Source organism: Sardina pilchardus, chromosome 6 (assembly GCF_963854185.1).
Source record: "Sardina pilchardus chromosome 6, fSarPil1.1, whole genome shotgun sequence".
Taxonomy (NCBI): Eukaryota; Metazoa; Chordata; class Actinopteri; order Clupeiformes; family Clupeidae; genus Sardina; species Sardina pilchardus.
In genome coordinates this window covers 11,916,721-11,936,364 of record NC_084999.1, presented here as the reverse complement: position 1 = coordinate 11,936,364, position 19,644 = coordinate 11,916,721, and the positions used below count along the sequence as shown (strand labels likewise).

The 19,644-nt window shown below is 44.3% G+C and overlaps 2 protein-coding genes across 3 annotated transcripts in view; both read right to left on the bottom strand.

The window, feature by feature from the left end:
- Positions 1 to 118: 118 nt before the first annotated feature.
- Positions 119 to 8,503, bottom strand: LOC134082612 (protein disulfide-isomerase A3-like). The gene is made up of 13 exons (XM_062538446.1): positions 8,207 to 8,503; positions 5,675 to 5,753; positions 5,212 to 5,329; positions 4,683 to 4,790; positions 4,337 to 4,466; positions 3,720 to 3,833; positions 3,457 to 3,582; positions 2,999 to 3,181; positions 2,288 to 2,396; positions 1,704 to 1,832; positions 1,436 to 1,515; positions 806 to 863; positions 119 to 707 (listed from the first exon to the last, which is right to left on the bottom strand). Exons 1-13 carry the CDS (start codon positions 8,365 to 8,367, stop codon positions 618 to 620), a joined length of 1,485 nt encoding a protein of 494 aa, XP_062394430.1. The 5' UTR covers positions 8,368 to 8,503; the 3' UTR covers positions 119 to 617.
- Positions 8,504 to 8,655: 152 nt separating this feature from the next.
- Positions 8,656 to 19,644, bottom strand: part of gon4lb (gon-4 like b) — a 29,942-nt gene continuing 18,953 nt past the window's right edge. The window contains exons 18-32 of one of the 2 annotated variants that reach the window (XR_009939641.1): positions 19,286 to 19,424; positions 17,836 to 17,986; positions 17,474 to 17,590; positions 15,049 to 17,340; positions 13,562 to 13,841; positions 13,046 to 13,209; positions 12,386 to 12,592; positions 12,031 to 12,174; positions 11,440 to 11,736; positions 11,209 to 11,319; positions 10,903 to 11,062; positions 10,373 to 10,688; positions 10,053 to 10,155; positions 9,251 to 9,666; positions 8,656 to 9,219 (exon numbers count right to left, since the gene is read on the bottom strand). Coding sequence is in view for 1 of the 2 variants with exons in the window: in XM_062538445.1 (XP_062394429.1) it covers positions 9,553 to 9,666; positions 10,053 to 10,155; positions 10,373 to 10,688; positions 10,903 to 11,062; positions 11,209 to 11,319; positions 11,440 to 11,736; positions 12,031 to 12,174; positions 12,386 to 12,592; positions 13,046 to 13,209; positions 13,562 to 13,841; positions 15,049 to 17,340; positions 17,474 to 17,590; positions 17,836 to 17,986; positions 19,286 to 19,424 (4,595 nt within the window). In the remaining variant the exon portion in view is untranslated. Of the gene's footprint in view, positions 9,667 to 10,052; positions 10,156 to 10,372; positions 10,689 to 10,902; positions 11,063 to 11,208; positions 11,320 to 11,439; positions 11,737 to 12,030; positions 12,175 to 12,385; positions 12,593 to 13,045; positions 13,210 to 13,561; positions 13,842 to 15,048; positions 17,341 to 17,473; positions 17,591 to 17,835; positions 17,987 to 19,285; positions 19,425 to 19,644 lie in introns of both variants that reach the window. The other variant, XM_062538445.1, reaches the window with a different exon arrangement.

Sequence of the window (19,644 nt, the reverse complement as noted above, 5' to 3'; positions counted from 1 at the left end):
TATCTGGGTTTCTAATATCTAGAATTAATTTATAAACCCACTGATTGAAAAGGTGAAAAGGGACAGTCTCACTTTTAACAACATTCCACACAATACAAATGAAATGAAAGTCAATTAGTGACAGTGGCAAAAATCATTTTTATTTTCTATGGACAGAGCTCTAGATTCTTACGACATTTGTCTGCATTTGAACATCAGTAACTCCAGATGTTTTTACAATAAAAGAAGTTTCAAAACTCAGCCATGACATTCATGTAATAATGAGCAAGAGGATCTCTGGCCTAATGAAATGTGAAGTCCCAGAGGAATGAAGAGCAGACAAAAGATGACGCATGGTGTAAAATACACAATTCAGATCGACAGCAATTGTATTTGAGCTTCAGTAGTATTTAACCTGTCACTTTGGGTTCTTGTGTACTGTAAAAGAGATTAAAGGGCTTTCTTACAATGTCTACATTTGTCTTATCCTCAGTATTGCTATTGTTTCAGTGCTTCTCGTAGTGCAGAGACTTAACTTTTCACATCTCTGAATGGTGTATTTGTTGCATTCAATAAAGTCCACAAAAATTCAACATCCCAAGGATCGTTTTTCACAAGTTCTTTTTATCCTGTTTGTTTCACAAATCCTCCCTTGCACTGTCTAACACAAGGGAATTGGTAGCCTCCTTTTCAAGATAGCTGATGAAATCATTAACCTCACGGCCTCCCTATATTAAGGGGAAAAAGATGTATGTATGTAAAATGTATGTAGGAAACTTGTATGTATGTAAAATGTATGCAATTTGGTGAACAGATTACAACTTACCTCATATCGCAAAGGTTGATCTTTCTGTCCTGCAGGTGCAAAGTATATTGAAGGGAATCTAGTGTTCAAAGGAAAGTAGAAATGAGTACTCATGCAGAGGATTCCTTTGTGATTGAGTCTGAGGGTGCCTCTCATTCATCTTTTTACACATTCTCTGTCCTCGTTCCCACTGATCTAGATAAAGAATGATGGGGCGGCAACAATGGGATAGTCTATCCAGTCAATGTTAGTTATAGATCAGTGGGAACGAGCATCAAGGAGAGAGGTTGAGAAGCACCCCGAGTGTCTTTCCACTACACGACTAAAGGTCTGAGGTGCCAACTGTTTTGGTTGCATACTTAATTCTTGTCAGTTCTTTTATTGTTTCTCTCTCAGTAATTTGTACCACGATAAGATATAAAAAGATAGATGGATACTTTATTGATCACCAAGGGGAAATTCAAGAAAGTGAGGACCGATTCAATAGGTGACTGGTATACTTCTGTTTTATACCTTTCATGCACTATTGGGTATTTTATACACCCCACACAACTGTGTGAAGGACAGGTGGTGGTCAATCTCTGTGCGCAGGTATCTAAAGATCTCTGACCTGAGTATAGGGAGGCAGATATTGGGTTTGGAAAATCTTACCCCTGAACATCATATGGAGGTGGAATATCATTTGCAGTGGCGTCCATCTTGGCTATTACAATATTTGGGTCATTGGAGAGCTGGAGCAGCAAAAAACATTCAAGAAATTAAATTGAATTCAAAGGAGATGGCACAGTATTCAAATTACAGGAACAAACACCACATACAGAATTGACACACACAAGTCTGATGAACAACTCAACGCTCCTTGAAAATGAAAATTGATATTGAATAGCTCTACAATGTTCCCGTAAAGTTCTGATCTCACCTTCTGCCCGAGTTCAGTGTATTTAGGATCAAGGCTTTTGCAGTGACCACACCATGGAGCATAAAACTCAATCAGCACATCTTTTTCCATATCATTTACAATGTCGTCAAATGTCTCTGCAACCACAACCTGTTGAGATAGGCAATAACAGTCAGATAATTCAACATTACATGTCTAGGTGTGTCAATTCCCTCATGTAAAAACTACACATCTGAAAGAAAGATATAGGTTACAAATACAAAGTTAATTTTATCCTCAAAGGAGACACATTGGTACATTTGAATCAAAGCACATCTTTGCAGGGAGAAACAGCATTTTTGTAATATTGGTATTGGTAGTATTGGTAGCATTTTGGTTACATTGGTATTGGTATTGGATATTTTTTTTTTGCTGTGATGCATTGCAACAATTACCACTGTACAGAAGGAATTCACATGCTTTGCTATCATTAAATGAAAGACCAATTATTCAACCACGTCGATAAGGTCAATACTGATAAGTATTACCTAGCCATGAATCATGTTATGCTGCAAAGAGGGGAACCAGTGATGAAATATAGTACACATATAAGGACCAATACAGACCTTGACAGGGCCATCATTGGATTGAGGAACAGGCTCAGACTTAATATGTCTCTTCACCCGACCAGCAAAGAAATCCTCCAAAAAGTGCTGAAGGGACGTACCATCTCGCCTGCAGAGGGTTGATAATATCATAATGCAGTACCACAGTCAAACTGCACAGGCAGAACGCGACTAATTTGAGAAAGAATGTATGCCATCTTCTGCTGTAAAGATGGACTTAAAGAGGATCCCGTGAGGGAAATTCGGTCTCTGCATTTAACCCAATTTAACCGAATTAGTGAACACACACAGCACACAGTGAGGTGAATCACACACTAACCCAGAGCAGTGAGCTGCTTGCCCAACCAGCGGCACTCAGGGAGCAGTGAGGGGTTAGGTGCCTTGCTCAAGGGCACTTCAGCCGTGGACTGGTCGGGGATCGAACCGGCAACCCTCCGGTAACAAGCTCGAAGCCCTAACCAGTAGGCCACGGCTGCACATAGATGTGTTTCTCAAGGTCACCGAGTACTGTCGGGACGAAAACTGCTACACTCTGGAGGCATGTTTATGCCTCTTGTTCATTTAGCACTGTAGCTGCCAGGCAGCTTTAGCACTTGGGTGCAGCAACTCGAGCTAGGTAGAACCGATTGTTTTACGACAGTAAACGGTCCAAATTCTAATTTAAAAACAATGGATGGACGCACATAGGCCTTCGCCGCACTGAGAACTTACGAGAACTCTTCCTGCATGGTGTACTTGTGGCCCTCTCGCGTTCTGATGGCTACGAGGGGCAGCTCCCCCCCATCCGAGGCCCCGAACCCAAACTCCTCCTCCAGCTCGTCCTGAAACTCCTGCCTGTCTGCCACAGCATAGCTCAGCCCTTCTGACTGGAACTGAGCAGCCACTTTCATGACCCTGAGGAGAAGACAGCACCTCTGAGCAAGCCACATGTTTTTCTATGTTTTTACGATGTTTTAACAGGAAGAGGGGATCTTTCAAACAACCTTTCCATGTATTGCTTGTGAAGAAGGGGTGAACAGGTCAAATCATTCTGTTTAGTTCAGCTGAGCAAACTTAAGCAAATCTTCATCCTGCCCTTAACCAGCACTGTTTTAACAGTTCCACTACTATAGTACTGCATAAGCCAAATGTTATTACAAATACTGTGTTAAATAAAAAGCAGTACTTGCCTGTTCCTCCAATAGTTTGTACCCTTAGGATTTCTCAGATAATCCACATCATAGTATGCAACAAGCAAGTCTCTTCCTCTTAAATTATCTCTGTTTTCTGCAGTCAAATGAGGACACAAGCCAAACCTAAAAAGAGGAGAACATCAGCATTAACACGAAAAGGTATTCAAGGTAATCACTACAATTTAAGTGATCATTGTGATGTAAATGGAGAGAGGACATGGAGACAAAAGCAACAGTTTGTACAAAGCTATCAGACTTACACGTTATCCTTGATGAAGGAGCGAAGCACTGGTAATGAAATAGAACCAGTGAATTTCACTACATTGTCTTCAAATTTACTGTTAAGTCTTGGTGGTCTGAAGAGCAATACCGAACTGTAGGAATAAAAAATATGTGAAATGTCACTACTGCCTGACATTACATAATAGTATTATCAAAGTAGTAATTTTCCTAAACGTGTGTTCGTTTAAGGGAAAGAGAAGGACACATAGAAAAAGACAAAAAATAGCAAATCAGTCTGCAAGTTAATGGTGCAATCATTATATGACCAGAGACATAGAAAGCGAGAGTTGCGACACTCTTTGATTTTGCCGCAACACGATCAAAAGTTCACAATAAACCTGTGCTGAATGGCTGAATCGTGGCAGGGTGGGATGTACTTCTGGATGCTGGAAGGTGTAATCAATTAAGTCATTGACTACTGACCAAGAGATTGGCTGTACATAGTTCCAAAAGTCCCATAACGAGGAAATAGCCTGGAAAAAGCGCTGCCATTTTTTCCTATGGAGGTCTATGGGAGTGTCGCCACCCTGTTTTATCTACCGCTCTGTAGATGACTACATGTAAATCCACCATACCACCACATTCCCTGACCTACTCTGTTTCCACACCATGCTTGTGTCCAAGGCCCAGATCTGTGGTGTGGGAGAAGCGATAGCTGTCCCTCAAGGCACCGGACACCTTTTGGAACTCCGCAAGCTGCGTGCTCTCAAGCCTCGAGAAAAAACCTGGAAGACAGCATGGAAAAAAAAAAAAAGTTCCAACACGTCTGTTCAGATCAAAATAGTTCACAATTCACTGAATTCAGCATGCACACTTGCTTTTCAGAACATTTCAACGTGTCGACAAGACGGCTCCACGGCCTTTTATGGCCTCTCTCCAGCCAGCTTTGCCAAGAGAAGAATGTTGAAAGATGACGTAACGATGTAAAGAGACAAACTCACCTACAACACTGGCATCAAAGTTGTTGATGAAAGCATCCAAGTGTTCATCGCTTAGTAATGGGGTGGAGCTCGGCCCAGCCTGTTTGCTCATGTAGCTTACAATGCCATCTGTGAGTAGAAAAGGTCAATCTAAGATTACTTATTGTCCTGTAGGAAGTTCCTGGAGGATATGTACCCCTAGCCTGGCCCCCCACCTGACTACATACTTCCGCTCATTTACATTTCTCTTCATACTCCATCTGGTATAGCTTGATTCAGCTTCGTTTACTCCAGTAAGTGCATCTCCTCCCAATCAGCGAACAGAGGGTGTTCCCAAGGCCGATTACATTTGAGTTTCAAGCCTATTATTGTGTGCCCCATGGTTATCATACGTCATTATCAAACTTTAGTGATTGAACTCCAATGAATTCAAACTTCAGACAAGCGTCCACAAACCAGGAAATAAACGTTTGCCAATGGACCTAGGCTGGTCTCCAGGCTAATGTACCCCAGCCCCCGCCCCTGGAATTAAGAATAGTTGAAGGTGTACCTGCAGAACGTGGACCATCATACGCAGAGGAGTCTTCTCCACTCCGAAATATTTTAAGAGTGGGATACCCGTTGACCCCAAACCGTCCACAAGTTTCAGAATTCACCGTGCAATCAACCTGAAGGAGCAAGAAGTAAAATTTGTCAAATTTGAACAGCTAAAATGAACAGTATTGCGCCGCCAGCACACCCAATACAATAAGGGCAATGTTCATTTCAATAAAGAATGCATAAGAATGCAAATCTTACGTAAAACAGTAAATCAAAGGCAATTATGATGACAGCATTAGATATGTTGTCGGTGTCCTTTTTGTCACTAAACATGAGTTTACAAGATGTGCTTATTATTACATTCTGTTTTTTTTTTTATTCGTATTTCACACCATATCCCAACTTTTTCTGATTTGGGGTTGTACTAGCAACTTGCAGTCAACCATTCCGTGTCATAGGTATACAAAACTCACTTTTGCCAAGGGCACTTTGCCTTTCAACTGTGTCGCGGCGGTTTCATATTCTGGGGCAAGCTTCTGACAATGACCACACCTGAGACATCATGAAAGGAACATCAAAAAGAAATGTATAAAGACAGGGAAGACCCACCCAGACAATGTCACATTTTGGGATGTTTCACTAGGCACCCTCCATTTTCTGTATACTTTCTACTGCAGATTGCCTTTTTGCATTTGATATTAGATTAGATTGGTGATAAACTCACTATGAACGACATCCATGCATGGCACACACTACAACCATCATCTTACAACTCTACAGTGTTGTGTTTAACTATGTGTTGTACACTATGGATGCCTATACAGTGCCTATAGAAAGTCATCATACCCTTTTGAAATAGTTACTTTTTTTGTCTTACAGCCTGAAATCAAAACCCATTTTAAAAAAAATCTTTTCCAGTTTTATTAACAAATTTAGCTGTACAACATCAAAATAATGAAAAAAAAGTCAACAGTTCTGAAAATTAATAAAAAAATTAAAAACTAGAATAACAGGGTTGGAAAAGTCATCATACCCCTGACTTAATACTTTGTAAAGCTTCCTTTTGCTTTCATTACAGCCATCAATCTGTTTGGATGTCTCTATTATAGCTTTGCACACCTAGATAGGGGAATATTTGCCCAATTTTCCGTACAGAAATGTTAAAATTTAGTCAAATTCTGTAGGGAATGGCGATGGACTACTCTCTTCAAGTCAATCCACATGTTTTCTATAGGATTTAAGTCAGGGCTCTGACTTTGCCACTCAAGGATATTCACCATCCTATCCTTAAGCCACTGCTTTGTTCTTTTGGCAGTATGTTTAGGATTATGGTCGTGTTGGAAGGCGAATGACCTCCCCATCCTCAGCTGTTTAGGAGAGGGACGCAGGTTTTCCTCAAGAATTTTGGTGTACTTGGCAGCATCCATTTTCCCTTCTATCCTGACCAATTGCCCAGTTCCCGCTGAAAAGAAACATCCCCACAACATAATGTTGCCCCCACCATGCTTCACACTAGGTATGGTGTGTTTTGGGTGGTGTACTGTGTTGGTTTTCGCCAAACATTGCGCTTGGAGTTCAGTGCAAAAACACATATGGAATATTCTGCTACCATGTGGAAAAACCTTATATGGTCAGATGAGACTAAGATCGAACTTTTTGGAGACTAAGATTGAAGTTTTTGGACTGAGCTCCAGGCGCTAACCAAACACAGTATACACACCCAAACACACCCAAAACACACCATACCTACTTTGAAGCATGGTGGGGGCAACATTATGTTTTGGGGATGTTTCTCTTCAGCGGGGACTGGGCAATTGGTCAGGATAGAAGGGAAAATGGATGCTGCCAAGTACACCAAAATTCTTGAGGAAAACCTGCGTCCCTCTCCTAAACAGCTGAGGATGGGGAGGTCATTCGCCTTCCAACACGACAACAATCCTAAACATACTGCCAAAAGAACAAAGCAGTGGCTTAAGGATAGGATGGTGAATATCCTTGAGTGGCAAAGTCAGAGCCCTGACTTAAATCCTATAGAAAATATGTGGATTGACTTGAAGAGAGCAGTCCATCGCCATTCCCTACAGAATTTGACGAAATTTTAACATTTCTGCACGGAAAATTGGGCAAATATTCCCCTATCTAGGTGTGCAAAGCTATAATAGAGACATATCCAAACAGATTGATAGCTGTAATGAAAGCAAAAGGAAGCTTTACAAAGTATTAAGTCAGGGGTATGATGACTTTTCCAACCCTGTTATTCTAGTTTTTAATTTTTTATTAATTTTCAGAACTGTTGACTTTTTTTTCATTATTTTGATGTTGTACAGCTACATTTGTAAATAAAACTGGAAAAGATTTTTTTAAAAAATGGGTTTTGATTTCAGGCTGTAAGACAAAAAAAGCAACTATTTCAAAAGGGTATGATAACTTTCTATAGGCACTGTATTTCCCTCGGGATGAAGTACCTACCTCCACACATCCCTCAAAGTGCGATTAAAGCCTATTGCAGCCTAAATGCATCTTTGTGCCATCAATTTGTAAGGTAAAATAGGAAGTAAACCATTGCAATGACTGGTAGTGAAATGAGCAACGTTAAAATGGTGTTTAGTAGGCTAAAGTGAGCCCTTGAAAGCAGAGATGCCACCTTCGTGGACTGTTCAATGTGTTACAGACCTAGCGAAAGTGGAGGATGATAACAGGTAACATTTGTCAAATGACGGTCTTTCCTGAAACACCCCCCATGAATATCATCCGCTGACAAAATATACCTTAACTGGAAGATAATTTTTCGTCATTACAATTCTCCCTTAATAAATATGCCCTTATGTAAGTCCGAGGAGCTGCAAAGCTACATTTAGTGACGACTAGCATTCACTCAACTAGCCACTTCGCTAACATAAAATATATAAAGTAAGCGATGGCCTATGCGGGAGATGATATCCATAGGGAACACTACAATTATAGTAACACATTTCATACTGCAAATACATACGTGCGTGTCTTACCAAGGGGCGAAAAACTCTACCAACATGGTATCATGCTCGGCCGCAATGTAATCAAAGTCGGCGTCTCCTAGCTCGAGAACATCGCTGGCTTTTGCAAAGTCTTGCTGCAGGGAGATGGCAAAGGAAAAAAGAAGGGCTTTGTACATGCTGGACGGCGACATAACGACAAAAAAAACCCGTTAACGACTTGATAATTTGATCCCTCGTGGCTTTGTATTGTGCCACTGGCTGCACTAACTTGACGGTTCAGTGTGGTCTTTCCTCTGACGAGCGAGGGCACCAGCAGATAACCTACCGTTGGCCACTCTGATTGGCCGACACCTTCATTTTTTCCTGGGTGCTCCTCTCCATCTTTGGCAGCAATTCAGTTTAAGGTGATGATCTTCGCTGTATGTATGAGGAACTCGGAAAACGTAATTGATAATATTTTGTTGATACAAATACTCCGATTTATACAAATACAGCAGCATTTTATTCCACTCAAAGTCCACTCATTAACATTTGCCCTCAATTTAACACAATAACTAGCACAACGAAATGATAACAATAAAAATGACCGTATTAAAAAATACTGTACATTGCCAGATCCAGCCATTATTTACATAATTTACATCAGTACAAAAGAAGCAAAGAAAAAGTTGATTTTGCTTATAGACAACTTGGCTGGTGTTTCACACTGAAGCACGAATGTGACCACTTCAAAGTCTCAACAATGAATATGGGTGCAAAAGGCTTGTGTCCAATGGCCTGAATGAGTAACATTAATTCAATGCACTGTCTGGCTCTGATAGATGCGGAGTGATGGGTTAAAATATATTTTACAGCATATAACTGGTTGTGTGTAGACTAGAGTAAGCAAGATAAGACCATGGACACTGACATGGAGGTGCAAAGCAAATAGCATTCAAACAGGCCATTTCAAAAGACATATACATCTGTGCACCTCATTCACAATATATTGAATATTGTACCATCCTTGCCAGAAGCAAGATGTTGCTTTAAGTGAACTACATCTCAAAGAAGGCAGCAATGGTTGCCTTTAACCTCTCCCTATGCACTTCAATTTCTATACACATCAAAGGGGAGGGCAGATAATAATTTTTTTTTTTTAAATGGGAAATGTTGATAAGAGATTGGCATGATGAGGTGAAGATGGTGGGGCTCTGCTTTGCCTAATACTGCTTTGGATAAACAGTTTCTAGTATCTTCATGTAAACCAGTCAGGAGATGACCCCCCACCCCCATCTCCATAACACCACAAAGGTGTTATGAGGACAGTGCTACTGCACTGCTCCTCACAAGTTCAAGTTCAGCAGTGCTGAGGATATGGGTTCAGACGGTGCTAGTCAATCCTGCTCCTCTTCTGAGTGGTGTTCGGTGTTGCTGGCCTCATCCTCAGAGCTGGCCTGACGAGCCGAGGTGTGGAACAAACGCATCAGGTCCCTGAACCTCCGCGACACCTGCATAGATAGATAGATAGATAGATACTTTATTGATCCCCAAGGCGAAACTCAAGGTCCACACACACACACACACACACACACACACACACACACACACACACACACACACACACACACACACACACACACAACATACACTACAATGTAAACAGGATGAAAAAAATCAAATAAAAAAATCAACATGACTAAAAAGAACAGTGAAATATAAAAACATATAAGAATAAGATGCCAATGAATGTACTGAGGATTGGTACTGTGGTCCAGTATGAGGTGTGTGTCAAGGCATTAAGACGGCCCAATCAAGGAGGAGGCACAATCAGTGAAAACAAAGGATGAGAACAATTCAATGTGGCAGTGTTTTTTGTTCATGAGTGAAGGTGTACCTCGCTAGCAGTCTTGTTGCCGAGCTCAGCAGAGATGGCCTGAAAGGTGCTCTGACTGGCTCCTTGCTGTTGACAGGTGGTAAGAATCACCCGGTCTGCTTCCCTGTTTAGAGAAAACAAGTTTATCATCACACTGCCGCCTGTGTTTAGGGCCGACTTTGGAGTCTAATAAGCTTGCGAAGTGCATTGAAAATGCATTTGATTAGATCTAGCAGATTAATAATTTCACCATGAAAGCAGTGCAGAGGTGGGCAGTTGATTTAAGTCCAATTGAGTTAATTTTGTATTTAAACACTTTGTTAAACACATCCCCTTCTCACCTGGTCCAAAGGATGACCTTTTCTCCAGTGGGGGTGAGGGAGATGTTTTTGGCACAGACAGGGTTGTCTGACGTTGGGCTGGGGCGTGGTTGCTGGGGTGAGTCTCTCTCTCCGGAGGGGGGAGGAGGTGGAGGAGATTTGTCCTCCGCTGTCAAGCTTTCCTCAGTCCTAATGCGCTTCCTGGGGGTGAGGCCATGCTCTTCATCACCTTCCCTCCATTCTTCCTCCTCGTCTTCATCCTCCTCATCCTCATCTCTGCCCTCTCTGCTGGGATGAAGGTCCCCCTCACTGCCATCCCATGTCAGACAACCTTGATCTGTAGTGAGGAGGAGGAAAGTCATGTCTTTACAAGTTAACGTACAGTACCGTGTCACTGCCAACTGTTAAAGTTCAGGATTAGAATGCCAGTTCTAAATATCAGATACTAATACTTGAACGATGACTATGTGCACAGGAAATGTAACTGTTATTACAAAAAGCTTAGTGACCGGACAACGTTCTATTCACAATCACAATCAAACCATCCATACCATGGCGGGGGCTGCTAGCACCACTTCCTATTTCATCTTTGATGTCCGTGTCCACATCCTTCCCCTCCTCTGTTTCTTCTCCGCCTCTGTCGGAGGGAGTCCCGGTAGTGGGGCTTGTGACTGACGGGTCTGGGCTCTTCACCTTGGACACGTCAGAGGCCTGGGGGACCATTTCAGAACACATTTGGCTCAATTCAAATATAGACCGACGTGACTGACATCAATCACTCTTTCACAAATCTGGTCCCCACACAATTAGGAAGGAAGTACTTGTAGTGCCCATCACATTAGATGGGGTGTAGTCACCTTGCTGCTGTGGCAGTGAGAACAGCCTTTTCTCCTGTGTTTCCGGAGTTTAGGGTCATGGACTGTGTCATGACAGGAACAGGGACAGTCTTTCTCTGGCCAATCACAAGCCTGCCATTGACAATATTGAGACAAGATATTAAATTCAGACTGTTTCTCACAGTTAGAGTCAATATAAAGTGGGTTGTCATTTAGAAGAAAAACTACCAAGGCCAAAACAAGACATCTAACCTTGTAATTCTCATGCCTTCCCAGCTCCTTCCTCCTTCTGCTTCGGGCCGTCATTGGTGCGATTTTGTGTACCTCATCCTCCTCCTCTAGATCAGGAAGAGTTACTTCCTCAAACCCGCTAATGGCCACGCCCCCCGAGCCCTGGCCGATGCCCTCCCCTCCATCGTCCTCTGGCCAATTAGCTTCCTCAAACTGTCCTGGGCGGGCTGGGGGTGGGCGGTGCTTGTCAAAAAATAAGCACAATTCTCCCTGCAGATGAGTGTGGCCCTTCAGCAGTGTGGCCATCTGTTGCTTAACCTGAGGGACAAAAGAGCAAACTGAGTTTATGTACAGGTGGCTCTTCTCTCGGTGTTCAGAAATATGCGCAAATATGCGTGTTTAAAGACAAAATTAACTCGACTGGACTTAAATCGACCACCCACCTCTGCACTGCTTTTATTGAGAAATGATTCATCTGCTAGATCTATACAAATGCATTTTCAATGCACTTTGCAAGCTTATTAGACAAATTTTAACAAATAGCCACACAGCCAATTTCCACATATAACGTAGTCTGCGTACATCTACACGAATCCGTGTCCAATCACATACCTCGTCTACAGCTGCGGGACTAAGGCCTGGCACACTCTGCAGCGCACGCACAATCTTCTGATAGTGGGAGGGATTCTCTCCAAAGCTGATCTCCAACTGCCTTAGGAAACGCCTGCTACGCTCAAATGCCTGCTGTTCCGTAAACTGTCAGCAAAAACAGAAAAACAAGGAGAGGCATCATGACACACATGCAGCACAACACTTAAAAGACAACAGCATCATACGGTATATAAGCAAGACAGTGCTGATATATCCTAGAAATCTAGACGCCCCTAGTGGCAGCAGATCTAATTTGCTGCAGGGGTAGACTAGCAACTCTCCGTGTGGACCAGGCAGCAGCACGCGAGACCCTTACCAGCCCACACTCGAGAGCCTGCTCTGGCAGCAGGAACGCAGCAAAGTCCTTCAGGAGGTCTGGCCATTCACGGAGCACAAGCTTGAGCTGGGAGAAGAGCTCGACGGCACTGCGGGTCTCGCCCGTCTTGGTTCTCTGCTCAAACTCATAGAGCAGGCCCAGGAACTCCTCCACCTTCCCTGGCACGTCCTGCAGGGTCTCACGCACCTGCAGAGTAGAGGAGGAGGATACAAAATCAGTATAGGAAATGATGAACTACGGGGTGTATAAATGCATATTTATACAACTTGTGTTCTTGACAGAAATGGTGATGCCTTTGATTACAAATGAAATTGTTCTAATCATACTATTTACTAGAGCCTTCATTCACTCACTTAGTACCTTTTAATATATTTAGCTGGATATTTTAAATAAGAATCCGCACACTTAAAGTCTTTGTGCAAAAAATACTTTTTTGCACAAAGACTTGAAGTGTGCGGATTCTTCTTTAAAATATCCAGTTTACTCTTAATCCTGCACCTCACACGGATGAGCGGTGATTTTTTACTTTTTTGCAATATATTTAGCTGCAAATATTTGATACAGAATATATTAAAGTGGTATGGAGCTAGTTGTTGTAGTGTTAGTGTAGCTTGATTCTTAGTGTAGCTAGCTCTTTACCCTGTTAAGATAGGCCTGAGCAAAGGCATAATCCTTGCTCTCCCTCATGGGATCGTTGTCAAGGATGCGGTTGTCATAGAGCAGCAGCAGCTTGGCCGTGTCCTTGCTGCACCTCTCCTGGCGACGGCTGCGCTTCAGACTCCGCGGCGGAGGCCGGCCACGGCCTGAGGGGTGACACACAACAGAGGGTCACATTCTCAACAGAGCACGAGCTTTCAAGTTCACATGAAAGTAAAGCTTATTTTTGGACTCTGCTACTGAGACTGTGGATAATGAAGCATGCTTAACACAGACTTTCACACCAAAAAAAACACTGGCATCATTTATTCAGGATTGGAGATTACATCTTACTCAATTGTTAATTTAGAATGTTCCTTTAAGCAACTTTGGTAAATGTTTGGTCTACAGCTGAGGTTATGTAATGTATCAGGACTCCTGATTCAGGAGATGAGGTCCATGCCAGGAAAGATCTAAATGATATAAAGATCTAAATCTATATCACTTCTGAACGGTCACCTCTTCCCCGTCCTGCTCCTTTCCCACTGGTCTGCGGTGGGCCGTCCTCCTCCTGGGGAGCGTCTCCTTCGGGGAGCTTGCTTGCGCCGCCGTCCCCAAGTTCCATCTCCTCTCCCTTCACAGCTCCCTCCTCCTCTTCCTCGGAGTTATCCTCCTGGGAGTTCTGGGACACTGGGGAGTTGGGCGAGGCGGGCGAGGTTGGAGAGTTGTCCTCCTCCGAATCACCTTCGCCACAGAGTCTTCTCTCCGACGCAAGCCACGTCAGTTTCTCCATGGTTTCCTTATCAGAGGAAAGAACAAGTTTGATTTGCATTAACATCTCTAAATTAAAAGGCATAGAGAAAAAGCATAATTTGCATTGCTTTTCATGAAAGACACATTGCCACAAAGCAGTGCAAAAGCACAGTAAGTTATAATAAACCGCTCACAAAAAGTAAGGAAACTTGACTTTGGCCCATTATATCTCCACTTTAATAATACCAATCACTAAAGTGTTTTATGTCATTTTCATCGTTTATTAGTCACCTTTCCAATGAGGTATAGCTTGTAAGCATTGGGCTCCCATGGAATGAGCAACACAAGCAAACATGTAAGTAGTGCCAACGAAAAATGTGCCAAAATGGCCTGTTATGCTGTTGGAATTCACCTTTAATACTTCAAGCATTGACGATTGCACTCTCCCACAGAAATGAGGAAAACAAAACATGTTAGGCATACATTCGTTCATTTTATACTCAGTATCAGGGTCCTCAGTAGCGTGTAAAGGATCCATATGCAGCCACAACAGCTTGGCACCTTCTTCTCATGCTGGTCACCAACCTGGCTACATTCTGCTGTGGGATGGCATTCGATTCCTCGATAAGGATCTGATCAGTCAGCCAACCTGGTTCTGTTGGTGACTCTGGTACGTACAGCACGCCCAAGCTGATCCCACAAGTGCTCAATTGGGTTGAGGTCTGGACTCACGTCACGGCAGGCCATTCTATCCTCTCCACTCCCAATTTCTGGAGGCACTCTCTGATGATCCCAGCTCTATGGGGGCGAGCGTTGTCATCCTGGAGGATGGCATTTGGTCCAATATTCTGTAGATATGGAATTGCCACTGGCTCCAGAATCTCATCCCGGTATCTAAACTCACCTGGTAGCACTTGAAGCCCAAAACGAGATGTCTGGCAGCAGAACCCTATTACTGGCCATTTTGGCACATTTTTGGTTGGCACTACTCAGACATTTGGCTGTATTGCTCATTCCATGATTGCCCTATGCCTATTAGCTATACCTCATTGTAAAGGTGACAAATCAACGATAAAAATGATATGAAACACTTTACTGGTTGGTATTACTAAAGGGGAGATATAATGGGCCAAAGTCAAGTTTCCTTACTTTTTGTGAGCAGTTTAGATATGATCAACAAAAATGGAATGCACGTATAACACTTAAGATTCCATTCACACATGTTTTTGAGGCCGACTAGAAATCATTTCTACCTGAAGTTCTGGAATGGAGAGAACCGATTCTTCCGAGGCTGACGACATCACTTCCTCTTCGTCTTCGTCCTGAGTGAGGTCATCAAAGTCCTCCTCTTCATCCTCCTCTCCTGTTCGATCCCTGTCTCCATCTCCATCTCCGTCGCCCCCTTCTCCACTCTTATCTCCACCGCCGTCCTGATCTCCCTCTTCACTCCTTTTCCCGCCATTCTGTTCTGCATCCTCATTTCCATCTTTCTCTCCTCCTTCTCCTCCACCACCTCCTTGACCGTTCTGTTGTTGTTCTTCTTCTTCTCCACCTCCATTTTCTCCTCCGCCACCATTTCCATTGCTTTCCCCTAAAGGTTTGTCCTCGGCTCCTGAAGTCAAGGTGAGTAGCTCTGGACGGCCGAGCCTCTCTTGTCTGTGGTCAGCCACGGGCGATCCCGACTCGCCACTCTCTTCTTCACTCTCCTCCATCCTTTCCATGCCATCAGAATGGCTGTCCAAGCTCCACGCTGGACTAGCGGAGGACTCTGAAAGTGTCAGGAGAGGGTTCCCTATACGTGCTCCACCGTCCTCCTCCTCATCATCTTCCCACTGACCGCTTTCAGTTTCTTCCGTCTCTTCTTCGGCCGGCGGCTGCTCTTCCTCCCAATCCTTAATCCCCTCAATAAGTTTAACCATTCCTTCACAGACTTCCTGCAGAGAGGCATTTGCAGATGGAACCTTTTTTGGAGATTGGACATCTTTTCCACAGTGATTATCACTATTAGTTTGGGGTTCTGGGGTCTTTGGTGGAGGAGGCATGTTTGGAACTTCTTTGGTAAGAGACGCACAATTTCCAATTGATTGTAGAACAGTTGGTCCATTTGCCAACAAGCAGTTCTGAGGAACCAGGAAGAACTTGGGTGCACTGCCAGACGTAGTCTTGACCAAAACCAACTGGGATCCCTGCTGTGATACACTATTCAAACAATTACCACAGTCAACGCTCATCGTGGAGGCCATTACAGTTGTGTTACTGTGGACTTGGGGCTCATGCGTTGCAAAACTGGCGGCATCAGTATTTGAGCCCTGATGACCAGAGCACTCAATGTTTTGCGATGAACCACCTGGAGGACTCTGGGCAGCAGCAGGGCTACATACAAACTCCCCTATTGACCCACCAGTGCTGCTCCTGATTAGTTCTCGGCCGTCTGCTTCGGGGACGTCGGGGCTCGCCTTGCCACTGGTGGATGCCACGAGAGGAGAAGAAGGGCGAGACAAGAACATTTGACCGGTCTTCAGCTGGGTGCCACTATTTGGGGGCGTGGGTGGCGCTATCTGGGAGGGATCCAAAGTAGACAGGATGGGCAGCAATGCTGTTGCCAGGTCTTCTGGTTGGTCACTTGCGGATTCACTGCCCGGTAGGGAGGCAGTGGTCTCAATGACTACTTCTGTGCTTGAGCCAAGGCTGATGCCGTCGGGATCTTGTAAAGAAATGGTTGTTACCGGCATAGCAGCCGAAGGGTTATGAACGACGTCCAGGCCTCCGTTAACCCTCTCCTCTCCAGTAAGTGGAGCAGCCTCCGCGTCCACGCTCTTAACACTTAGAACCGTAACTCCGTGTTCAGCGGTGATGGACAGCAGCTGAGGCAGCTGAGGGGCTTGCTTGAGGGGTGCAGGTAGCAATTTTCGAGGGAGTGTTTGCTTTGGGGGATTATGTTTCATGGGCTTCTGGCTTGGCTGTGCCATACATGGTGTAAGCACGCTCTGGCCAAAGACAGGTGCAGCCAGGGACGTTGTGTTGGGGACCTGGATGATGCCAGGTGAAAAGCCAATGTGTGCATTACCTGGCCCCATGCAGCCAGATGCCTGGACGATCCGCCGAGTGAAAGGTTGCAAACTCACAGGAGCATGCGAGTTCACTGGTACAGTACCATGGGCTGGAGTCAACATCGCCGTTGCCAGTGGGAGGGCCCCTTGAATGGGAGTGTAAGGGGCACTGGCTAATAAAATGAGGCCTTGTGACGAGGGCTGCCCTTGGATTCTTGCCAGGCTGGATATGCCAGTGGCACGGGTAGGAGCTTTAGCCAGGGGTGCCAAGGAAGAACACGAAAATGCACGGAAAGGTCGTGCCTTGGATTTGGAGTTTGCAGCACGATGTTTCCCTGAGGGATGCATGTGTAGGGTAAGATTTTCTGGTATGGTGCGAGGGTAGCGTATGCCTTCAGGGAAGATGTACGGAGGGGATAATCGGGTCTTTCCAGGGGTTGGCTCCAACAGTTTGTTGTACTCTAAGACAGCCCTGTGGAGATGTGGCAAGCTTTTCTGTGGGAAGAACATTTCAGGCATGAATGGCATAGTCACTTTAGGATTAGGTGATCTGAATTAAGTTATGTGCTCCTTCACTTGCAATTTGCTTGCATAATATGATAAAAGCTGAACAGAGGTACTACTGTACCTTGAGCCAATGAGGCAAAAGAGCCTCCTCTCTCTCCACCGGGGGGCGCTCTTCACCAGGTATCACCGGACGACAAGGCAGTTGCAACGGGGGCACCACATTATGCCTGAAGTAGTCCTGTACAAGAGAACAGGTCATAGCTCAGGCATTACTGCATCTGTTTTGTCAACACCGGCATTTGTCGCTCAACAAAAGAGCATGCAAAGACTTACAAAGGAGAATGTTTGATACAAAAATATGGCCGTTTACAGTAAAATGCTATGTTTTACCAGAGCCCAGTTACTTCAGATGAAGAAAAAGAATTCAGAACCACACGCTTTAAAATGCATGCACCCTACAGAGGGTGCATCCACAGTACTGACCTTGATGACATTGTCCATAGCACGTGGGACACACAAGTCCTGAATATGAGTCTGCAGGTTCTCGGTTTTCTTGTTTCTGAGCAAGTAGCGGCAGATCAACTGGTAAGGCACTTCTGTGGCTTTGAAGTGCTTCAGGCCCAGAACAATTAGACTGGGGGGGGCGTAGGGAAGGAGAGAAGTCAGTATGCTTCAGTGGGCTTCAGAGTGTTTACTCCCTATACACTTCAAGCTACTTAGCAGACTGTGACATTTGGTTCCTTTATGATAGCTGGGTGTTTTCATTGGGTTATTTTTGGGGCTCTCTCTCAGAAGGCAGACCAACTTAAAGAGGTTGTTTTGCTAGCTGACCTGCATTACGGCGATGAGTCACTCTAAAGTAGTGTCACATGGTATATTCGCTCATTGTTGTTTTTGAGCAATTATACTGAACTGTATGTGTGTGGCAGATGGGTTCATTACTCAAATGCACTACGAACAGAGATAAGATAGAAGCCCATAAAATACACAGGATGCTGAAAAGGGAAAAATGACGGTGAAGCCATCAGTGAGCACAGGTCAACAAAAAGCAGAGATAAATGTTTTAAAGGGAAACTATGCAGGTTTGGCGATTTCCTCGCCTGTTTCGCTTTTCATTTCCGCTCGTTTCACGCTTGCAGGTTACTCTGCAGATCATCCCCTACAGCTTTAGCGTGTATATTTTACAACACTCCTTGAATTTCCCCTTGGGGATCAAGAAAGGATCTATCTATCTATCTACCTATCTATCAAACGGTCAGTCTGCCTTTTCATGAGCATGATCGCAAGGCCGGAGACTTTCTGTTTGTTTTGTTTTTTCCGCTAAGAGGCCGTAGGGGGAAGCGAGACAGCAGTCATTCAACCCGAAATAAGTCAAATAACCATTCCAATGACTCCAAAGCTGATCAGTTACAGCAAATTAACTTGCTAAAAAACTTGCATAGTTCACCTTTAACAGCAACACAGACAGGGAGACGAGCACGGAAGTTAGACAGACATCCACATTAATTCATTTAGCTGACGATTTTGTCCAGGGTGACTAACAATGAGGTACAATACAACAGCAGACAAGGACACTTATTGCAACAGTAAATCTATTCAATACAAAATCAGGGGATGGCCATGCAGAGTTTAAATTACGCCAATGGGGAAATAGTCAAGAGAGATAGTGAAGTGACAACTGGAGAGAAAGACGACCAAAAGAATGACCTCTGTAGAGGGCGCTGTGGCGCATGTGGTCCAAATGTCCACAGGGTTCCAGGTTGGAGTCATGACTGAGGTTATTTCCTGATCCTACCCCATATCTCTCTCCCCCCCCCCCCCCCCCCACACACTCACTTCCTGTCACTCTCTTCACTGTCCTGTCTGATTAAAGCCATAAAAAGCCCCCAAAATATCCACATGTTTAAGCATGACGTCTGTGCGCCGCCCATACCTGTCCTCTCCCTTGGTGAAGGTGACCCTGCAGGGGGCAGTGTGGAGCGCAGGATCCAGGCTGCAGTGGGGCAGCAGCTCGGGGTACATGAACACCGGCCGCGTGGCCAGCAGCCAGGCCAGCTTTGGAGGAAGCACCGCTGGGGCAGGAGAGAGGAACACCACAGGAGGTCAAATAACACTGCCATCAATATAACTGACAAGGTGTCTCCGGCTCTCTGGGTGACATTTTGAACTCACAAGGTTAGATGAAACTCAAGTAAGAGTGAGTGTGTGTGTGTGTGTGTGTGTGTGTGTGTGTGTGTGTGTGTGTGTGTGTCTCACAGTCAATTCCTTTGAACCCTGTATCTTCATATTAGG